This window comes from Podarcis pityusensis (assembly GCF_964106645.2).
Source record: "Podarcis pityusensis genome assembly, chromosome: 3".
Classification (NCBI taxonomy): Eukaryota; Metazoa; Chordata; class Lepidosauria; order Squamata; family Lacertidae; genus Podarcis; species Podarcis pityusensis.
The window spans coordinates 13,179,606-13,198,995 of record NC_138026.1 but is presented as its reverse complement, the minus strand read 5'-3'; the positions used below and the strand labels follow the sequence as shown (position 1 = coordinate 13,198,995).

At 47.3% G+C, this 19,390-nt stretch overlaps 1 protein-coding gene across 1 annotated transcript in view; it reads left to right on the top strand.

Moving 5' to 3' along the window:
* Positions 1–19,390, top strand: part of JAG1 (jagged canonical Notch ligand 1) — a 69,210-nt gene that overhangs the window by 28,196 nt on the left and 21,624 nt on the right. The window contains exons 4-12 of the mRNA XM_080998980.1: positions 2,393–2,647; positions 3,879–3,939; positions 11,405–11,535; positions 11,763–11,882; positions 12,902–13,015; positions 13,875–13,988; positions 16,292–16,405; positions 16,876–16,922; positions 19,161–19,334. Coding sequence (XP_080855106.1) covers positions 2,393–2,647; positions 3,879–3,939; positions 11,405–11,535; positions 11,763–11,882; positions 12,902–13,015; positions 13,875–13,988; positions 16,292–16,405; positions 16,876–16,922; positions 19,161–19,334 — 1,130 coding nt within the window. The remainder of the gene's footprint in view (positions 1–2,392; positions 2,648–3,878; positions 3,940–11,404; positions 11,536–11,762; positions 11,883–12,901; positions 13,016–13,874; positions 13,989–16,291; positions 16,406–16,875; positions 16,923–19,160; positions 19,335–19,390) is intronic.

Sequence of the window (19,390 nt, the reverse complement as noted above, 5' to 3'; positions counted from 1 at the left end):
TTTGAAGGAGATTCCAGGGGAATCTTTGCTTCCTTGTCCAGAGCGATAAAAAGAATTTTGAGCCCTGGCTACTACGACTAAAAAAGAGGGGGTAATTTAACACGACTGCTTGCTTTCGCAGAGGGTGGGGGCAGAGAAAACCTGAAAACCAGGTGAACTTCTGAAAGTGGAGTGCCAATGTCACCGCTTGGCTCAGAAGGGAAAGTGTTTCCAGCTTATACCTGCCTGGCAGGAAATCTCTAGCATGAATCTTGCCCAGAGCAAATAGGGTTTTGCAACACTTCTACTGTAGTTGGCCTGAGGGCGTTTATAAGTCAGATGTGAAACGATATCTTGCAGATGGGTGAATAATCAGAACAAAGTTCAGGGCATTTGCAAGCAGAGAGTTTTGCATTCTTGTTGTTGCAGAGTACAGTCTCTCCTGCCTTTTGCCTTCCTCTGGTTGTGAAGAAGCCATTTTTCTCTTGGGCTTTGCATTGGTGCTCTGGCTTCGAGGTTTCACAGCGAGCATTTCTTGGCATCTTAGAGTAGGGCTGGGCAATACCTGGTTTTTGACATCGCGATATATCACCAGCCAAACACCCTGATACAACAATATATTGTGATGTCTGAAATAAGGATGGAGTTATGTAGAGGCATTGAGTGGCTGACTTCACATTTTTACCCACGTTGAGATTTTTGTATGGCGCACGCAATATATTGCCAGGTCAAAAATTATGAAACCGATATCACGATATGTACTTCAAACTGGTTTTGGACAATATATCGCCCACCCCATATGAGACAGCCACAACCAGCCTCTGTGGATACAGTTCAGGGCTAAATAGACTTGAGAAATATGGACCACTTATAAATGCCATCTCCAACTCCGCGAAAGATACCATCAATGGTGTCTCCAAAAATTTTTACACATCACTTGGGAAGACAGGCGAACTGATGCCAGTGTACCAGAAGAAGCAAAGATCACCAGTGTCAAAGCAATGATTCTTCAACATCAGCTTTGTTGGACTGGTCATTTTCAGATGCCTGATTATCGTCTTCCAAAGCATTGCTTTATTCCGAACTCAAGAATGGAAAGCGTAATGCTGGTGGTCAACAAAAGAGGTTTAAAGACTGTCTCAAGGCAAATCTAAAAAAATGTAGTATAAACACTGACAACTGGGAAACACTGGCCTGAGAGCGCTCCAATTGGAGAACAGCCTTTACCAAAGGTGTCATGGGCTTTGAAGACTCTCGAACTCAGGACGAAAGGGAGAAATGTACTAAGAGGAAGGCGCGCTTGGCAAATCCACACCGTGATCAATTCCTGCCCGGAAACCCATGTCCCCACCGTGGAAGAACATGTGGATCCAGAATTGGTCTCCACAGTCACTTACGGACTCACTGTTAAAACTGTGTTCATGGAAGACAATCTTACTCAGCTACAAGCGATCGCCAAAGAAGAAGAAGAAGATAAGGGCAGCTTCCTATGTGCTTACGGCTTCAGTATGTGTACGCATAATGGGAATTGGCATAGCTAGTAAAAGGGGGAAAAAAAGGAAGTATGTTTAAAAAGATGAAACGTTTAATATCCTCCACTCATTAGATTGTTATGCCTTCAGGCAGGGCCTGCATCTTACTTTGATAGCGGTGCCTAAATCTTCAAGACAGATGATAATGTGGAGTTTAAATATTAATAAGTGCTATCCCACAGTCAGATTAATCTTGTGTAAATAGTCCTCGTAGTGGTTTTGGCGATGTTGGGTAAATGAGGCAACGCTTAGTGTTTGCCCATCTGCATAAACACTCACCAGCCGGCAACAGTTTCAGTTGCTGCCGTGTGCAGAAACCATGCAAGGTGTGTGCACGTGTGTGCTTGTTGCACAGGGTTCTGGATCCCGATTTTGTGTAGAAGAAAATGTATGTACAGTTGTACCTTGGAAGTCGAATGGAATCTGTTCCAGAAGTCCATTCGACTTCCAAAACGTTTTGAAACCAAAGCGCGGCTTCTGATTGGCTGCAGGAAGCTCCTGCAGCTAACCGGAAGCCACAGAGGCCCCCTTGGACTTTCAGGTTCCAAAGAACGTTCGCAAACCAGAAGACTCACTTCCGGGTTTGCGGTGTTCAGGAGCCAAAACGTCCGAGTACCAAGGGGTTTGGGATCCAAGGTACGACTGTACTAGCATCCATGAGGGGACAAGTGTGTGAATCAGCCCTGAGCTTTGAAGGAAAATCATCTCTCCAGGCTTCTCAGCTGTGCTGCACTTTGGTGGGGATATTTCTGTGTATCCTGGTTTAACCTCGCTGATTCTTCCTCCTTTTTGGGGGTTCCATTCATATGAAAAGGAGCGCCGCAACAGAGATCTGCAGGCTGCTCTTTCCCTTCTGATTTCTGTTTTCTTTCTCCCTTAAGACGCCGATAGCATCATCGAAAAGGCATCTCACTCTGGGATGATCAACCCGAGCCGCCAGTGGCAGATATTGAAGCAGAATGCAGGTGTGGCTCACTTTGAATACCAGATCCGGGTCACTTGCGACGAGCACTACTACGGCTTTGGCTGCAACAAGTTTTGCCGGCCGAGAGATGACTTTTTTGGGCACTACACCTGCGATCAGAATGGCAACAAAACGTGCTTGGAAGGCTGGATGGGCCTGGACTGTGACAAAGGTTTGTGATGCCCGTGTTACGTTCCCTGGGTATTGTGTGGCGCTAGAAGTCAGGCAGCACCAAAGATAATTTCCGTTCCCCTTAATTCCAGGCAAGCTGAGGGCAAACAGGTCAGCTATTTAATCGAGAGTCCCGCACCATCCAAAGCAAAGTTGGAGGGTTCTTATGCCTCGTTTAACGATGCATGATAATGGGTCTTGCAACCTCAATTTAGTGCAGTGTTTCTCAAACTTGGGTCTCTGGCTTTTGTTGGACTACAGCTCCCATCATTCCTAGCTAGCAGGACCAGTGGTCAGGGATGATGGGAGTTGTAGTCCGAAAACAGCTGGAGACCCCAGGTTCAAGGAAAACTGATTTTGCGGCTCAATATAACAGAGGTTTTTGAATGGTGGAGACTGAGATGGAAGTATTCAGAGTTGTGCTTGAGGAATCCGTCTTCTACTGAGTCAGGCAATTGGTCCATGTAGCTTAGTAGTCATCTACTTGCTGCCAGTCAAAATTGGAAACAAGATGCAGGTAAAAATGGAGGCCCAGCAGTAGAACTCCCATCATCCCTGGCCATGCAGCAGGGGCTGATGGGATCTGTAGTCCCAACAGTAACCCTAGGGCCACAAATTTCCCATCCCTGGTATAAGGCAGCTTCATAAGTCCACACACATGACAGTAAATCAGATACGTTTCATAGTATGAAGAAGCAAGGTTTCTTCTTCTCTGATAGTGAAGCTTCAAGAGAAAGGTGCTTGCTCAAGAGAAAGGTTCTTTTTAGGTTACAAGCCTGTATCCTAAATAATACTCAGCTGTGGGGCTGTGCCTTTTCACTTTCAAACGCAAATTGGTTTGCAGTGATGAGAAGTAGGGGTGGATCTGCGGTAGAACATTTTGACTCTTTTGAAAGGGAATGGACTCTCTTCCTGAGGAAACGTGGAGGCTTATAATGTTGGAAAGAGAGTGTTTTGCACACCACGGCAGGCTTTTGAAAACGGGACTTAAATTTCTGCTCCAGGGATGATGGAGTTGCTGTCATGAGACATTACCTACCCTAGTTTCTCTTCCAGTAGACTTGATCCAAGGGACCTGTTAAAACCTTGGATTTGGTAGGATTACAGTACTAGCGGGAGATTAAAACGTTCCCACGAGGGGCGAGAGTCCAGGGAAAGGTTCTCTTGTGCTGTTCGGGGAGGGGGGACCCAAAACACACCCTTCTAATCCCCCCCCCTTCTTCTCTCCGCAGCCATCTGTCGTCAGGGTTGCAGCCCCAAACACGGTTCTTGCAAAATTCCCGGAGAGTGCAGGTAAACCAAACAAATCTTCCTTTGGCTAAGCAATCGTAACTTTTCAAATTAAACATGGGGCTGTCTAGCCGGGGGGAGGGAGGGAGGCAGGAAGAAAGAAACGCCACCCCTTCTTCCCGCTGCATTATGAAATGTTTAATTGCGTGTTCTCCATTCCCGGCGTCAGTGAGGTGAAACGTTTCCCTCACTCGAAATACCCAGCGATCTGTCCGTGTTGGGCATGGAGGCGAGAGGACGAATGCATTTGTGGATGTTTCGCAATGAGCTGCGGCCGAAATTCTTCGCAAACATTTTTTTCCCCCCCATGTGCAAAATCTGCTGATCGAGGCATTTTCCTCTATAGTGTGTTTAATTACATTACTTGCTTTCATCCCTCCCTCCCTCCTCCCTTCCCATTCCCTCAACTTTGTCCCCCATCAATAGGCAAAAGTTGAGCATTCTTTAGAATAGGATTAATGCATCTCTTGGTTCCTCTGGTCTTGGGAGCCAGACTTGGGAGTGATGAGAGGTTAATAGCTTGGATGGAATCTTGTCCGTAGATACCGATGAAGGCAGAGTCTTTTGCCGTAGTCTTTTGAAGTCTCTTCTGTGTTGGCCAGCAGACAAGGAAAAAGGGAGGGAGGGAGAGGCAGAGCTTGCATATAGCCAGACAGTATAAGGGATCCAGCTAGAAAGCCAAGAATCTCATTTGCATGTATTTCTAATAATCGGTTTTCCCTTTCGTATCCAGGTAGGGTTTCTGGATGATGTTGGGGTTATGTAATGCTTGTTTGTATAAGCCACTGCTTTGTTTTTGTTTTTTAAGGCCAGCATAATTATCTGTCTCTTGCATAAACATCAACATTCTTAGCTCATGCAGCCTGCTATGGTGTCGCAGATCCCACAGGGTAGAATTTAATTCCCAGGGGTTGGTTTCCCCACTTTGCTGGACACAGAACTGGACACAGAAATGTGGGCTGTCACCAAACCAGGCCAAGCTTGTCTAGTCCTTTGAGCCCAGTTCCAGCGTCTGCTTCCTCTCCTGCATCCTGCGACGCTGAGATCCGCAGACCCAGAGTGGTGAATCCACCCTGTGTCATACGATGAAATACAAAGCCTTAAATGGGGAAGGTTTAGGGGCGGTGGGTGTGGGAAGGAGGGAGTTGTCCAGCCCTAGGAGTGATGCAGATCAGTAAATAGGAATAAAAAACAAGGTACAGTGGTATCTCAGGTTACATACGCTTCAGGTTACAGACTCCGCTAACCCAGAAATAGTACCTCTGGTTAAGACCTTTGCTTCAGGATGAGAACAGAAATCGTGCTCTGGCGGCGCGGCAGCAGCGGGAGGCCCCATTAGCTAAAGTGGTGCTTCAGGTTAAGAACAGTTTCAGGTTAAGAATGGACCTCCGGAATGAATTAAGTACATAACCAGAGGTACCACTGTATCTACAGAGCTTATTGGAGAGCAATAGAGAAAGAGAGAGAGAGAGAATAATGAACAGCAGCTGGCATCTAGAACGCATAGCTCCTAGAAGGGGATGTGCCATAAATGTTGGTGAGCGGGTGCAAGAGGGAACAGTGCCCCCCAAGTGCTCTGACCAGAGAGGGGAAATCTGGAGCAGCTGTGAGCATGCTACCCACCTTGGCAGTTGTGGTGAAAACCTGTGATGTCTGCGGTTTTCAACCTTTTTTGGGTCCATGGCTCCCTTAACCAACAACAGTAGTACCTCAGGTTACATGCGCTTCAGGTTACAGACTCCACTAACCCAGAAATAGTACCTCGGGTTAAGAACTTTGCTTCAGGATAAGAACAGAAATCGTACAGCGGCGGTGTGGCAGCAGCAGGAGGCCCCATTAGCTAAAGTGGTGCTTCAGGTTAAGAACAGACCTCTGGAACGAATTAAGTACTTAACCCGAGGTACCACTGTACATTCTTTCTGTGGGGCTCACCCCTTGCCTGCAGAGCTGGCAGCCCCTTGCCCTTTTTCGAACACCCTCCCTTGTGGAGTATTCCTTCAGCCTCCTCTCCTCTCCCCTCTCTTGGGAGTCCTCTGGGCAGCTGCCGCCGCCACCCCTGGTCTCTGAACTGCCCCGCCTGCCTCAAAGAGCGGTGCCTCCTCACACTGCCCCACAGGGGCCAGGGAAGCACCCCACCCCCCGGCCAGCCCCAGAGGCACTATTCACCTGGGATGCTTGTAGCCAGGGCTGCGGCAACAAACAGCCATGCAGAGATGCGAGAGGGCATCAGAGGAGGGAGGGGGGAAGAAGAAGAAGAGTTTGGATTTGATATCCCGCTTTGTCACTACGCGAAGGAGTCTCAAAGCAGCTAACATTCTCCTTTCCCTTCCTCCCCCACAACAAACACTCTGTGAGGTGAGTGGGGGCTGAGAGACTTCAGAGAAGTGTGACTAGCCCAAAGTCACCCAGCAGCTGCATGTGGAGGAGCGGAGACGCGAACCCGGTTCACCAGATTACGAGACTACCGCTCTTAACCACCACACAGAAGGACAGAGGCCATTGTTGCCAGCAGCACCCCTGACCGTCATTCACGGTACCCCAGGGTGCCACGGCACACTGGTTGAAAGCCACTGTGTTATGTGCCTTGGTTGTGCATGCTGCTGCAGGCTTTGATTCTGTCCGGAAGGAATGCTCGTGAATCTATGCAGTATTTGGGGTGGCACGCCTCCTTTTGCCAGTGTCTGAGCGCTTGCCTGCATGGGCGAGGGGGTGCTTCCCCTGTGATGCTGCCGCTCCCCGTGGCTGGATGTGATGGTTCGAACGTTTTGAGCAGCAGCTCAGGCGAGACGCAATATTCGTATATAGCAGAGGGGGTCTTGAAGAGACATCGTTGTGGCAATCATGCGCCGCAGTGCTTGTGTCCCCATCCCTGGAGTTGTGGTTGTGCCAGCGTCACAGCTTGGTAGCACAGCATCTCCTTGGTCTTGGGTTCATTCCCCAGCTTCTCCGGGTATCGCTGGGAGAGGATTCCCTGTCTAAAGTTCTGGAGAGCTACTGTCAGTCAGGGTAGACGGTGACCCAAGCCTACCCAGAATTGGCTGCATCACAGGGGTTGGACTTACATGACCTTTCGCCCGCCTACAATTCTATGAGCTAACTGGAACAATGCTCTAACTTGTGTATATGTTCGAATATGGTGTTGGTTGGTTGTCTGCAGGCCTATGGGGATTAATGTTCTTAAGCAATAATAATAATAATAATAATAATAATAATAATAATAATAATCTATTATTTATACCCTGCTCATCTGGCTGGGCTTCCCTAGCCACTCTGGGCGGCTTCCAACAAAACACTAAAATACAATAAAGTATTAAACATTAAAAGCTTCCCTAAACAGGGCTGCCTTCAGATGTCTTCTAAAAGTTTGGTAGTTATTTTTCTCTTGGACATCTGGTGGGAGGGCGTTCCACAGGGTGGGCGCCACTACCGAGAAGGCCCTCTGCCTGGTTCCCTGTAACTTGGCTTCTCAGAGTGAGGGAACCGCCAGAAGGCCCTTGGCGCTGGACCTCAGAGTGTGTGTGTGTGTGTGTGTGTTTCATGCAAAAAGCCTTTTCCCCATAGTCCCCAGCCCGTCCTGGTAGCATTCACTCTTGTGAGTGTGCCGCACCCGAAGCCAGATTTCTGTAGCCCCATGCCCTGTCACCAAAATTACGGTCTTCGCATGGGTTCAAACACTGGTGGCAATGCATACAGATTTTTTTATTTCCCTCTCCCAGCTGGGGAGATCAGGCAATTTTCGTACGCCGGTTCTGGGCTGGCAGAAAGCTGGTTTGTCCATGGTTCCCTGTAGCATAGGAGACTTACAGAGCGGCCTCCCCATCTTGTGCCACACTCGGGCAGCCCTGCCTCGTTTCAGCCACTCCCCTGGCATATCCCTGCTGCGCTTGTGGCACTCTGCCCAAATCCAAATGGCACCTCAGGCGACAGAGCTCACGTTATGTGCTTTGAAATGGAGCATGTTTGGGTCACGCATGTTGTGTGCGCAACTCCAGCACGCCAAAGGAGATGAGATCCGCTTGAACCCTTACGGCGTGCTGTTCCAAAATGGGGGGGGGGGTTGCTTTGCCCCTCCACCCTGCAAACTTGTGAAGGCCTGCTTCCTTTTCAACCCTTGAGAACATACATGAATCACTCCTAGATAAGGGCGATACAAAAATCTGACCAGCCCTGATAACAGAAGAGAGGCTTGTGTGTTTGTGTATGTGTGTGTTGTGTGTTTCGGTCGGGCTGCAGTGTTTTGTTCGCCCCCATTTTTGTCTGGGCCGGAGACCAGCTTGCTGCCTGAGCTGGAGCCAGAGCTCCCAGAGATTTGTGCTTCTGTCATCCATCTGAAAGTGCCTTATGGGGTTTGCCCACATTCCTCGCTAGCCAGAACAACAGGCTTTGTTTCCAGAGTTCAAGCCTTCCTCTGTCTCTCACCTCCCACTCTCTGCCCAGACATGCTCTAGTGCCCTTATTTACTTAAGGTGCAATTTTCCCACACTTCCTTTGCAAAGTTCTCCAGCGATGTTGCTGTCCTTCCTGATACCCCAGCCTCAATTATATTCTTGGACTCGGAGAGAAACAAGATTATAACTCTTTTTCCATTAAGTTTGGGGTGGGGGGTCAGGGAATGAGTCACAGTCTCTTTAATGTTGCAAATGCGATCATTTAAAAATAAGAATTTTCAAAACCGGCTAGATCTGAAACAAGAACGCATAGAAGAGTCTGACTCCCTCCCCACCCCTGCCCCAAATTTCATTTTGGAAGCCACTCGCAGCAGAAGACGACGGTCTGATTTAAAAAAATATGAAGCCCTGTATGTGAGCCAGGCTTCTCCGCATGAGAATGTGATTGTGTTATGTTGTTAACGCAGAAAGACTTAATAAATGCTTCGGGCTAAAATTAGTACTGCTTTGTTTGTTTTTTTGCTTTCTTTCTTAAATTGGCTGGCGTTTGCTTCTTTGGAACAGATCTGTCAAGATGGGCTGTGCCTAGCATTTAAAAGTAGAATTTCAGGGGTGGGTGGGAGTTTGGAGACCCTGTAAAGCAGTGGTGTCCAAATTATTTTCAAAGAGGGCCAGATATGATGAAGTGAACATGCGTGAGGGCCGGCCAAAGTTGATAAGCTTTTTTTAGGATTTTATCCCAAAGTTGTTGAGCTGTTTTTAGGATTTGGGCCCCGGGCTGGACTTTGAACATGGCTGCTGTAAAGAAATGATTTCTCCTCCATCTCTGAGCAGGGTGTACTGCGAAGACTACTGACTCTCTGCTTGTCCACACTTCTGTTTAATGCTTGCAGAGTTCAGGCTGAGAAAAGAATCTATAATTTTTGCATCCTTTGTGACTTCCATATCAAAAAGGGGGGGGGGGTCATTCCCCTTTGCTCTGTCTTGCCCACAGAGATGACACTGCCAATTGGGCTTCCAATAGATATATTTTAATATTTCTCTTTTATTGAATATATCCAGAGGCTTTGAACTGCTTGCTCTCTCTCTCTCCCCTGTTCTGTAAAATTAATTAGGGGAGTGGCTTGCTGTCTGAGGTTTTTAGATGGAGAGTTAAAAGTCGCTGCAAGCAATTAGCCCTTGGAAAGATCCCTATCGCTTTTCCCATGACAAGGATTTGCTGGGCAGAGTTTTTGAAAACCAAAAGCCCAACTGGCTTGGATGGAAAGGTTTATTTTAATAAGTTAGGGCCAGCTTAGCAAGTAATTGCCGGTGATCACTTCTTCCCAGGTCCCAGTAATGAAGTGAACTTTGCAGTTAACCCACAATTTCATGCTTTCAACCTTTCTTGTCTATTCCCCCATCCCCACCCTCCCCTTCATATTCTCCGCTTCAAATAAAAATGGCAGTGTCTCAGTGTGGAATGTATTTAAACTGGAGATTTTCCTTAATGCCCTGTGTTTGCATTCGAGGAGGGGAGCTTTTCGGATAACAGATTACATCTCTTGCTTTGTTACACCAGCCTGGTTTCTTGAGCTTAAAGTAATACGTTCAGAACATAAACACAGGCACTTGAGCCAAACTTTGGATGAAAATTGCTTTGGATCTGGGTTTGCTAGGTTGAAATTATCTGGTGGAGAAAAAAATATCAGATGAATATAAATATTCTTTAAGCACATAACTGATTTATTATGTATGCAGCTATATGTTATCAAAGTGGAAACATCAGTGGACTTTTAACTATCTTCTGACTGCTGCCAGATTAATCTCTCTCTTGAAAGAAGATGCTTCCTGTCTTCCTAATTCGAACATGTGATTCTCCCCCCCCCAAAAAAAAAACCCCAAGCAAACTGAGTTGCGGTCCAAGAGGAAATTCTCTAGTAACTTTGCTGTTCTATATTGGTTGGCTTGTTTTTCTTTCTGCTCAAGTATCCTTAAGCCCTTATATTCATGAGAATCCTTGGGAGAATCCTCATTCTTCCTCTCTCCTCTCCTCCCCACCCCTGTTTTATTAATTCATTTGTCAAACCCCAGGGATTGATCTATAGTGTGCCTGCACCCATTCTCCCTTCCCTCCCATTTGTGTGAGTTTCAGAACAGTATTGTCTTCCATGGCACCACACTGGGGCTCCCAGAACAGTTATTCTTTTCTGAGAATAGGCTGTGTCTTGAGAGACCTTGGAGGGGGAAAAAAAACTTGGTTTGTTTACAAGAAACCACCAAATACCAAATACTCCTTTTTTTTTTCTTTTTTTTTTTTTTGAGCAGGGAGTGGGGGAGACTTCTCCTTAAATCTTAAAATATAAATAAGGATTTGTACATGGGTTCTACTAGCTCAGAGATGGAAGTCCCTACCAGAGAGGAATGGCAAATTAAACTGTTGGACTATGCCAAAATAACAAAACTGACCGGAAAGCTCAGGAACCAAGAAGACCAAAACTTTTAGCAAAGGATGGGGAAAAAAATATAATTTATCTTGGAGACCACTGTAAGCAGATGAAAACATTGGCAGGGTTGCAGTAGCGCTTGCAATGTAGCAAGTACTATGGAGACAATGGAGTTTGTTGGAAAAGATGCAGTAGAAATAGTTTAAAAATAGGAACCATGGAAGGGAGGTGACAAGTCCAGAGATTTGGAGGAATCTGTAACTGTGGGTGTGTATGGTTGTACTGTTGTAATTTTATACTTGTAAAAGCAAGTACAGTGGTACCTTGGGTTACATACGCTTCAGGTTACATATGCTTCAGGTTACAGACTTCGCTAACCCAGAAATAGTGCTTCAGGTTAAGAACTTTGCTTCAGGATAAGAACAGAAATCATGCTCCGGCGGCTCGGCGGCAGCAGGAGGCCCCATTAGCTAAAGTGGTGCTTCAGGTTAAGAACAGTTTCAGGTTAAGAACGGACCTCCGGAACGAATTAAATACTTAACCTGAAGTACCACTGTAATTCCCCCCAAATAAATAAATGAATAAATAAGGATTTGTAGGCCTGTTTCTTTCTTTTCGAGCGACTAATTCCCCTCTCCCTTTCTTTCTTTGAAGGTGTCAGTACGGTTGGCAAGGTCAGTACTGTGACAAGTGCATTCCTCACCCGGGCTGTGTCCATGGAACATGCAACGAACCGTGGCAATGCCTCTGCGAAACCAACTGGGGTGGCCAGTTCTGCAATAAAGGTACACTCTCAAGGTGGCTTTGAAATGCTAGTTAAACACGATGGAGGTTGGGGGAGGCAGCGAAGGGGGGGAGCTGCGGGTCAAGGATGCACCGCCGGGGGGGGGGAACACCCTCTCCTTTTGTAACGCCGGCCTCTGGCTCGGTTGTGGGGTGGCGGTCGAAGCGCTCCGCAAACCCCCACCCGGAAGACAGCTCCTTTCTCATTTTTCCGGACGGTCCCTTGCAGATCTCAACTATTGCGGAACTCACCCGCCTTGCTTGAACGGGGGAACGTGCAGCAACACCGGACCGGACAAGTACCAGTGCTCCTGCCCAGAGGGTTACTCGGGACAGAACTGTGAAATCGGTAAGGATCTCTGCAATCGGTTGGTTTGGCTGCTTTTGGGGGCTGCGAGCCCTGGGCTGTGCTGGAGAGATGGTCAGGAGAGAGCGAAAATCAGGAAGCGAGCAGTAGCGAGGACATCCTTGGGACTGAATTGTTGTATCTGGCCAAGTGCGTTTTGGAGAGAGGGAGAATAGGTTGGAGTTACAGCTAGCACACATAGTTCTGCCGCTGAGCTATGGTCCTCCCCGAGTTCAGGTCTTCGGATATGTCTTTGGTTCTGCCAACAATATCTGGCATGTACGAGTTTACTTTGCTCGAGAAAGGTTTGCATTGTGACTTGTGGGCATCCCCAAAGTGTCCTGCCTCGGGTATGTTTTATCTCTGTTTGGTAGGGGATAATACAGTCGCCCATAGGGACACGGGTGGCACTGTGGCTTAAACCACAGAACCTAGGACTTGCCGATCAGAAGGTCGGTGGTTCGAATCCCCGCGATTGGGTGAGCTCCTGTTGCTCAGTCCCTGCTCCTGCCAACCTAGCAGTTCGAAAGCACACTAGTGCAAGTAAATAAATAGATAACGCTCCGGCGGGAAGGTAAACGGCGTTTCCGTGCACTGCTCTGGTTCACCAGAAGTGGCTTAGTCATGCTGGCCACATGACCCTGAAGCTGTACGCTGGCTCCCTCAGCCAATAAAGTGAGATGTGCGCTGTAACCCCAGAGTCGGTCGCAACTGGACCTAATGTTCAAGGGTCCCTTTACCTTTACCTTTACCTTTAATACAGTCGCCATGAGATGTGGCAACTCTGCCTTAAGCAAGTATGGAAAGGGAGACAGCGGCCTGCAGATGGCTCAGCCCTCAAATAGATGCTTTCCCCATCTAAACCTAGCCGCTGTCGGGAGTTTTGGGCACTGTGTTCCCCACCAGCTCAGAGCCCAAGAGATGGAGGGGACAGGGAAAGTAGGACAGGTGATTTTTAAAAAATGAGGTTGTCCGTGTCACCGGCATTGGCCAAGCTGAAGAGGATTCTGTTCTTGCTGCAGCGGAACATGCCTGCCTTTCGGATCCTTGCCACAACGGAGGAAGCTGCCTCGAAACCTCGACGGGATTTGAGTGTGTCTGTGCTCCAGGCTGGGGGGCTCCAACCTGCACACTCAGTAAGTGGACAAGAATTTCCCAGCTTAGCAGAAGCTTCGAACCTTGCCGAACCCAAACCGCTGTGCTGGCTTTTCTCAGTGGTTTCTAATGGTCCGATGAAATTCTGCCTGGGCTTGTAATACAGTGCAGCTTTCTGCTCTCTCCTTGAAATTTGCATGCTGGGCCTTCAGATCTTTGACAATCCCAGTTTGCTACCCCAAATGTCTTACCCCTCGAATCTGGAAGCCTGAATGGTCCTCTGTGAACGTCCGCAAATGGATATTTTACGAGGATAGCCTTGCCGGGCTAGTCGTCTTTCTTTGAGGGCAAGGGCAAAAATGGCTTCGCTGGAATCTTTTCTCGAAAGCAGCGTTTCCCAAACTTGGGTCTCCAGCTGTTTTTGCACTTCAACTCCCATCATCCCTAGCTAGCGGGACCAGTGGTCAGGGATGATGGGCATTATAGTCCCAAAACAACGGAAGACCCAAGTTTGGGAAATACTGCTTTAAAGGCTGCTCAGTTGTGAAAGTGCTGTCTGTCTGCGCATGAACGTATTTCAGATGATCAAAATGTGTAAGCATTGCCGGAGCTGCAACTGCAGGGTGGGTGGGGGAGGAGAATGAAAAGTGGGAGCCATGGTTTCATATTGGATAGGGCCAGGGAAACTTTTCCCCCTGCCCAGGTACTGCAGGCCCTTGTGGGTAATCTCCTCAGAGTTGGAACATCAGAGGTGGCTTGCTCTTCTGCATTCTCTACAGCGTTGGTCTCACTTTTCTGAATATAGCAATGGCTTTTGGCCTGTGCCTAGTGTGGCTTGCCAGTCTGGCTGCTCTTGATGATGCTGAGATGCATATACTAAAGCAAAATCTCTCTCTGTAGATATCGACGACTGCTCTCCAAACCCCTGCGGTCATGGAGGGACCTGCCAGGATATGGTCGATGGGTTTAAATGTATTTGCCCACCTCAGTGGACTGGCAAAACGTGTCAGATTGGTAAGTATTGGGTCGTAGATTTATGGAAGGGGAAATAAGGAATTGGAGAACTCGCTCCAGATTTAGGGACATCTGTCACTGCGTGCTTCGTGTTGAGGAACGTTTGTGTCAGAATTGAATGGGGTAACATGGGGCTTGTGAGTGTTGGGGGTCGTCTTTCCCTTTGAAGAAGTTGGCCTAGTGGAAGTTCGTAAGAATCGTCGAGACTGAAGGGACCCTGTGGATAGTACAACCCCTTGCAATGCAGGAATATGCAGTTGTCTCTGATGGGGCTCGAACCTGCGGCCTTTACATTATTCAGGCTCAGCCCGTGCTTTTGAAGCCACTGGGGACGCTTCCGCCGGGAGTGGAATACCTGGGATCTTTTAAAGAATGACAGAGATGTCCGTCCCTCTCTCTCCCTTTCAGCACATGGGATTCTAATTGACATTATTAACATTTGCTGTAAACAGTATAAAGGGTAAATGGTGTAATGCCTGTTCCAGCGTGTTTCAAATGTGTGATCTTGAGCATATGAGGCATGGGAGTCTCTGGGCTTCTTCTTGCCTTTCTGTGTCTAAATCACAGCAATCTTCTCTATTGCTCTTAATAATAACCGTGATTTTATTGTTTCTACCCTGCCCATCTGACTGGGTTGTCCTAGCCATTCTGGGCGGCTTTTGTATGGGGACAATGGGCAAATGTTTCTGTGTGACATCTGTAGAGCCACCCACAATTTTCTTTCCCTCATCCCGATAGTCCCCAAAGCAGCATTCGTGCGGAGAACCCAGTTTATGAACCTGGTCTTTCCGTGACTGCAGTTTCCTCCCGTAAGCTGTTTTGGTGACTATGATGTCCTGGCCCCATGGCTTTACTTCTCTATTCCACCCAAAAGCTGCTATAACAGGAGACACTGGCTATATGTCAGTGGAGTGGCTGCGTAGCTTAACACAACAAGATTGTGTTTGTTGAGAGCTGGATGCATGTGCAAAGAAACTTGTGAAGAACCTTAGCCGAATCTTGTACAGACCTTCTGATCGAGGACCATGTCCTCAGCTACCGGCCATCAACTTTTAGACTGCAGAGTCATTTCTGCAGCAATCCTTTGCCACTCATGCGAGCCTCTGTTATTTAATTTGGAAACGTCACACGTCTGGTGAAAGGGACCGCGATCCACAAAGGCTTACGCCACAAGTTTAGGTCACAGCTCAGGTTTAAGTTGCTCTTAAACTGCAGTCGTACCTTGGAAGTCGAACGGAATCCATTTTGGAAGTTTGTTCAACTTCCAAAACCTTCGGAAGCCAAAGTGCGGCTTCTGATTGGCTGCAGGCAGCTTCTGCAGCCAATCGGAAGCCCCATCCGACGTTTGGGTTCTAAAGAACGTTTGCAAACCGGAACACTCACTTTGACGTTTGACCCGCAAAGCATTTGGGATCGAAGGTACTACTGTACTTCCATGCCTTCCCCAGCCAGAAGTATCCTGGGAGCTGTAGTTTAAGGGTGCTGGGAATTGTAGCTCTCCTAACAGCTCTCGGCACCCTTAGCAAACTGCTGTTCTCAGGATTCTTTGGGGAGCAGGGGGGAAGCCCTGACTCTTGGAGTTGGTGTAAGAGTGCTTTGAACGTAGGGTGTGGATCTGAAATAAGTAGTTCTAAGATTCCACAAGGATCTTTGCTGCAGCAGAGCTTATCCGCCTGGAGACTTATCTTTGCAGGATCTGCTGTGTTGAGTGTTCCTATGACTCCTGCTGACATTTCTTCTTCTTAAGACAGGGTGTCCTTTTGCTGCCTCTCCCACCTCTCTCCTCCCCCCCCCCCAACCTCCCTGTCAGCCTGGTGGGAAAGCGATTCTCCTCCCTCTGTTCACATTAACTCCTTCAGAATTTGCAGCTGCATTCCTAGCTGTGGATGATCTCATGAAGAATGAGCTGTCTGCATTCTTCATCCAACAGTATTAATCCCAATGACTGGGGATGATGCTGTGTCATTTTGAAACTCCCTTGCCTCCCTTTCTTTCTCACTCCCACCCTCTTTCCCCCCCCCCCCCTTTGTATTTTTTTTTAAATTAAAAAAAGTTGCTCTTAATTAAGGCCAAGGACTCTGTGATTGCCAACGCACCATAGTTGGGGAAATAAAATCTGAAAGTCCCCCAGTACTTTTGCCTTTCCTCCGTCTTTTTTTAAAGTCTTGCTAATCCACTCCTGCAAGCTTAAAAACAAAAAGGAACTGTTTTGTCTTCCAACGAACTGCGTTTGCTGTGAAAACGAGAGAGCGTGGTCTGTGTCTCTCCCTTTGACAGCACCCCCTCCTCTCTTCTCTTTTCAGATGCCAACGAATGCGAGGGCAAACCTTGTCTGAATGCCAATTCCTGCAGGAACTTGATTGGCAACTACTATTGCAACTGTGTCCCTGGCTGGACTGGCCAGAATTGTGATATAAGTAGGCATCTTTTCCTCTGTATCTCCGATACTGCTGCTTTTTTTGCTTGGGTTTCTGCGGGCAAGAGGTGACCTGTGTTCTGAGTTTTGAGGCTCAGCTTTTGGCAATAGCCAGCAAAGGGTGGTGGTCAGCAGCCGATTTTTTTAGAAAGGGAGTAGTTCGTCTGGCATGAATAAGAGGCCCTTTTCTCAAACCCATTAGTCCACGACACCGGCTATATGCCAATAAGGGGGCTTGAAACAATGATGTGAAGTTTTCCACTTAACTCCACTGTAAGAATGGCTCGGGGTTCCCACCCATTATCCTGGCCTTATCCGGAGGAAAGCATGCAGGAAGCTGGACAAAGGGATTTATCTAGCCTAGAGTTTCGAAGCCCGTTTGAATTCTTTCTCGTGCCTTTCCTATGCGCGCTGCCTTTCTAAAGGCTCACCTACTCCCATATGTGATTGATGCTATTTTCTGACTTGCAGATATTGACGACTGCATTGGACAATGTCAGAATGGAGGCACTTGCAGGGTAAGTTGCAGATTAGTTGCGTAGAGCAATGGCTGCGAATCGCAGCGACGAGAACGCTGTCGGACTTGCCTCTTGCTTGCAGGCTTCCCATGGGCACCCACGGGTGGCCACTGCAAGAACAGGGTGCTGGGTGGGCCAGTAGCCTGAATCAACAAGGCTCGTCTTAATGTAGTTAAACGGGAAGGGACCAAGTTTTAAGTCTTCCATTCACTTATTATGCGGGAGCATATTGATCTCATCAGGACTTGACTCTCGGTAGAAATGTATATGATTTGATCCAAGAAATGGATTGGGTTTCAATGTATGTTTTCAACAGAAATCAGTACTTTAGAATAGGGATCAGCCATATTCTATCGGTCTTGCATCTGATCCATGTTGCTTTTGAATGCGTTTGCCCAGAAACCCACCCCATTCCGTCTTCTGTGTTTAATCTGCTGGTCTGCGCGCTTGAAAATCCTGGTTGAAAGTTCGCCTTTAAAATACACATTTCGAAATGAACAGGTTTTTTCCCCCCTCTGTCGGAATGCACATTTTAAAAATGGTTTCTGAGCTGAGAACTACAGCAAAGAACTGTGACGTGTAAAAAATGACAGTTGAGATTGGGAGTTGCGGATTGGGTCGGTCTGAATCATGGATGTAGACAGGATTGGGGGGGGCAGAACCTCAGCTGTGTATTTTATTGATTTGTATTGATTTAGGCGGGGGCAGCCCCCCCCCCCCCGCTACGCCCATGGTCTGCATTGAAATGCATAGATGATCGGATTTCTTGAGCACTCCTATAGCAGAGAACCAATTCTAATATCGTGGCACTGATTCCACCCTGAATAAGCTTCTGGGACTTGAGAGCAAGAAGACAAGGAGGTTTCACAATCTGATCCCTTGAAGGTTTTAAAACAAATATGAGTGTGTACTTGAGACTCAACAGGGACAGTGTAGGCTCTCCAAAGGCTTACCGGGGGTGTGGCCTTCCTCGCAGTGTCATAGGATGATCTCTTAAATTATTTTACACAATGCAAAGTGAAAATAGGACTATATCAATTGATATTGTCAAATCATTGTTTTCCCCCCATTTGGAATACTGTGAATTACTATCTTCCGTTATTAATTTGCATCCCGCTTACCTGCCAGAATGGCTTTATTTTCTTCCATCTTTCCTCTGGGGGGGGCATACTCCCCTCCCCTTTTTATTCTCCCAACAATTTTGTGAGGTAGGCTAGGCTGAGAGGAAAGCGACTTTCTCATGGCTATCCACTGAGCCTCGTGGAAGGTCAAAGTAGGTGTAATAGGAATAGCCGTGTTTATTGCTCACACGCAAAGTGTGTGTTGGGGTGTGTGTGTGTCTTGTTTTTAACACTGAGAGATGCACCAAGTTAGGGGACTAAAACTACCCCAGCTTTTTACCAAGATGAGATTGTTTGATCTCCTTTTTCCCCCTAGCACCACTGAAAATCACATGAAATGGCCAGGGAGAAAAATGGCTAGAAGCCAGAGAGTATTAGGAGAATAAACCTGGGGCAGGTGGTACATCTCCCCTTGCCCTTTCGCTGTAAAAATCAGTCGTGTCGTCCCCCTTGCTTTATGTCTGAATGGGGCCGCTAACCTGGACCAATGTGCTTTGACCTGTCTAATTCTGGGCTCAGTTCTGCAACCAGTTCTCTCAAAAAAACCATTTTTTGTGTGTGTATCCGTTGAATGCTTCTGATGGGCCAAGCGAACTTTTTTGCTATTTTTTCTTTTTTTATAAATACCTTTATTGAGTTTTACATAAGCAGTTTGAATTGAAACATCATCGTTTAGGATGAATCCTTTGATTTCCCTCTGCCCCTTCCATGGTTATCAACCTTTTTTCAACTGCCTCCCTTATTTTCTCTATTTTTTAAAAAGAAAACAATTGACCCATTTTTACCATAGTTCTTTGTATTTTACAAGCATTACTCTAATCCTGCCAAAGTTTTTAGTTGTTTACAGTGCTCTCTTAAGTACATTGTAAATTTTCCCCATTCCTCCTTAAAGTTCTTCTCTTCCTGGTTTCTGGTTTTCCTGGTCAGTTTTGCCATCTCAGCCTAGTCCGTCATCTTCATCAGCCATTCGTCACTGTTCGGAACTTTATCGTCTTTCCATCCCTGGGCCAGTGGTATTTGTGCTGCTGTCATCGCGTACATAAATAGTCGTTTCTGCTCCTTCAGAATCTTGCGGACTGTTTTTCTTTATTTTCTTCCTCTCTGTGCCCTTTTTCAGGACTTGGTTAATGGTTATCGATGCTCCTGCCCACTTGGCTACGCAGGGGATCACTGTGAGAGAGACATCGATGAATGTGCAAGCAACCCTTGTTTGAATGGGGGCCACTGCCAAGATGAAATCAATGGATTCCAGTGTCTCTGCCCTGCCGGATTCTCTGGAAATGTCTGTCAGGTGAGGGCTGCTGAAACGCAAGCTCCAGATAAGAGCCCCAAAGCTTTGACCGCTGT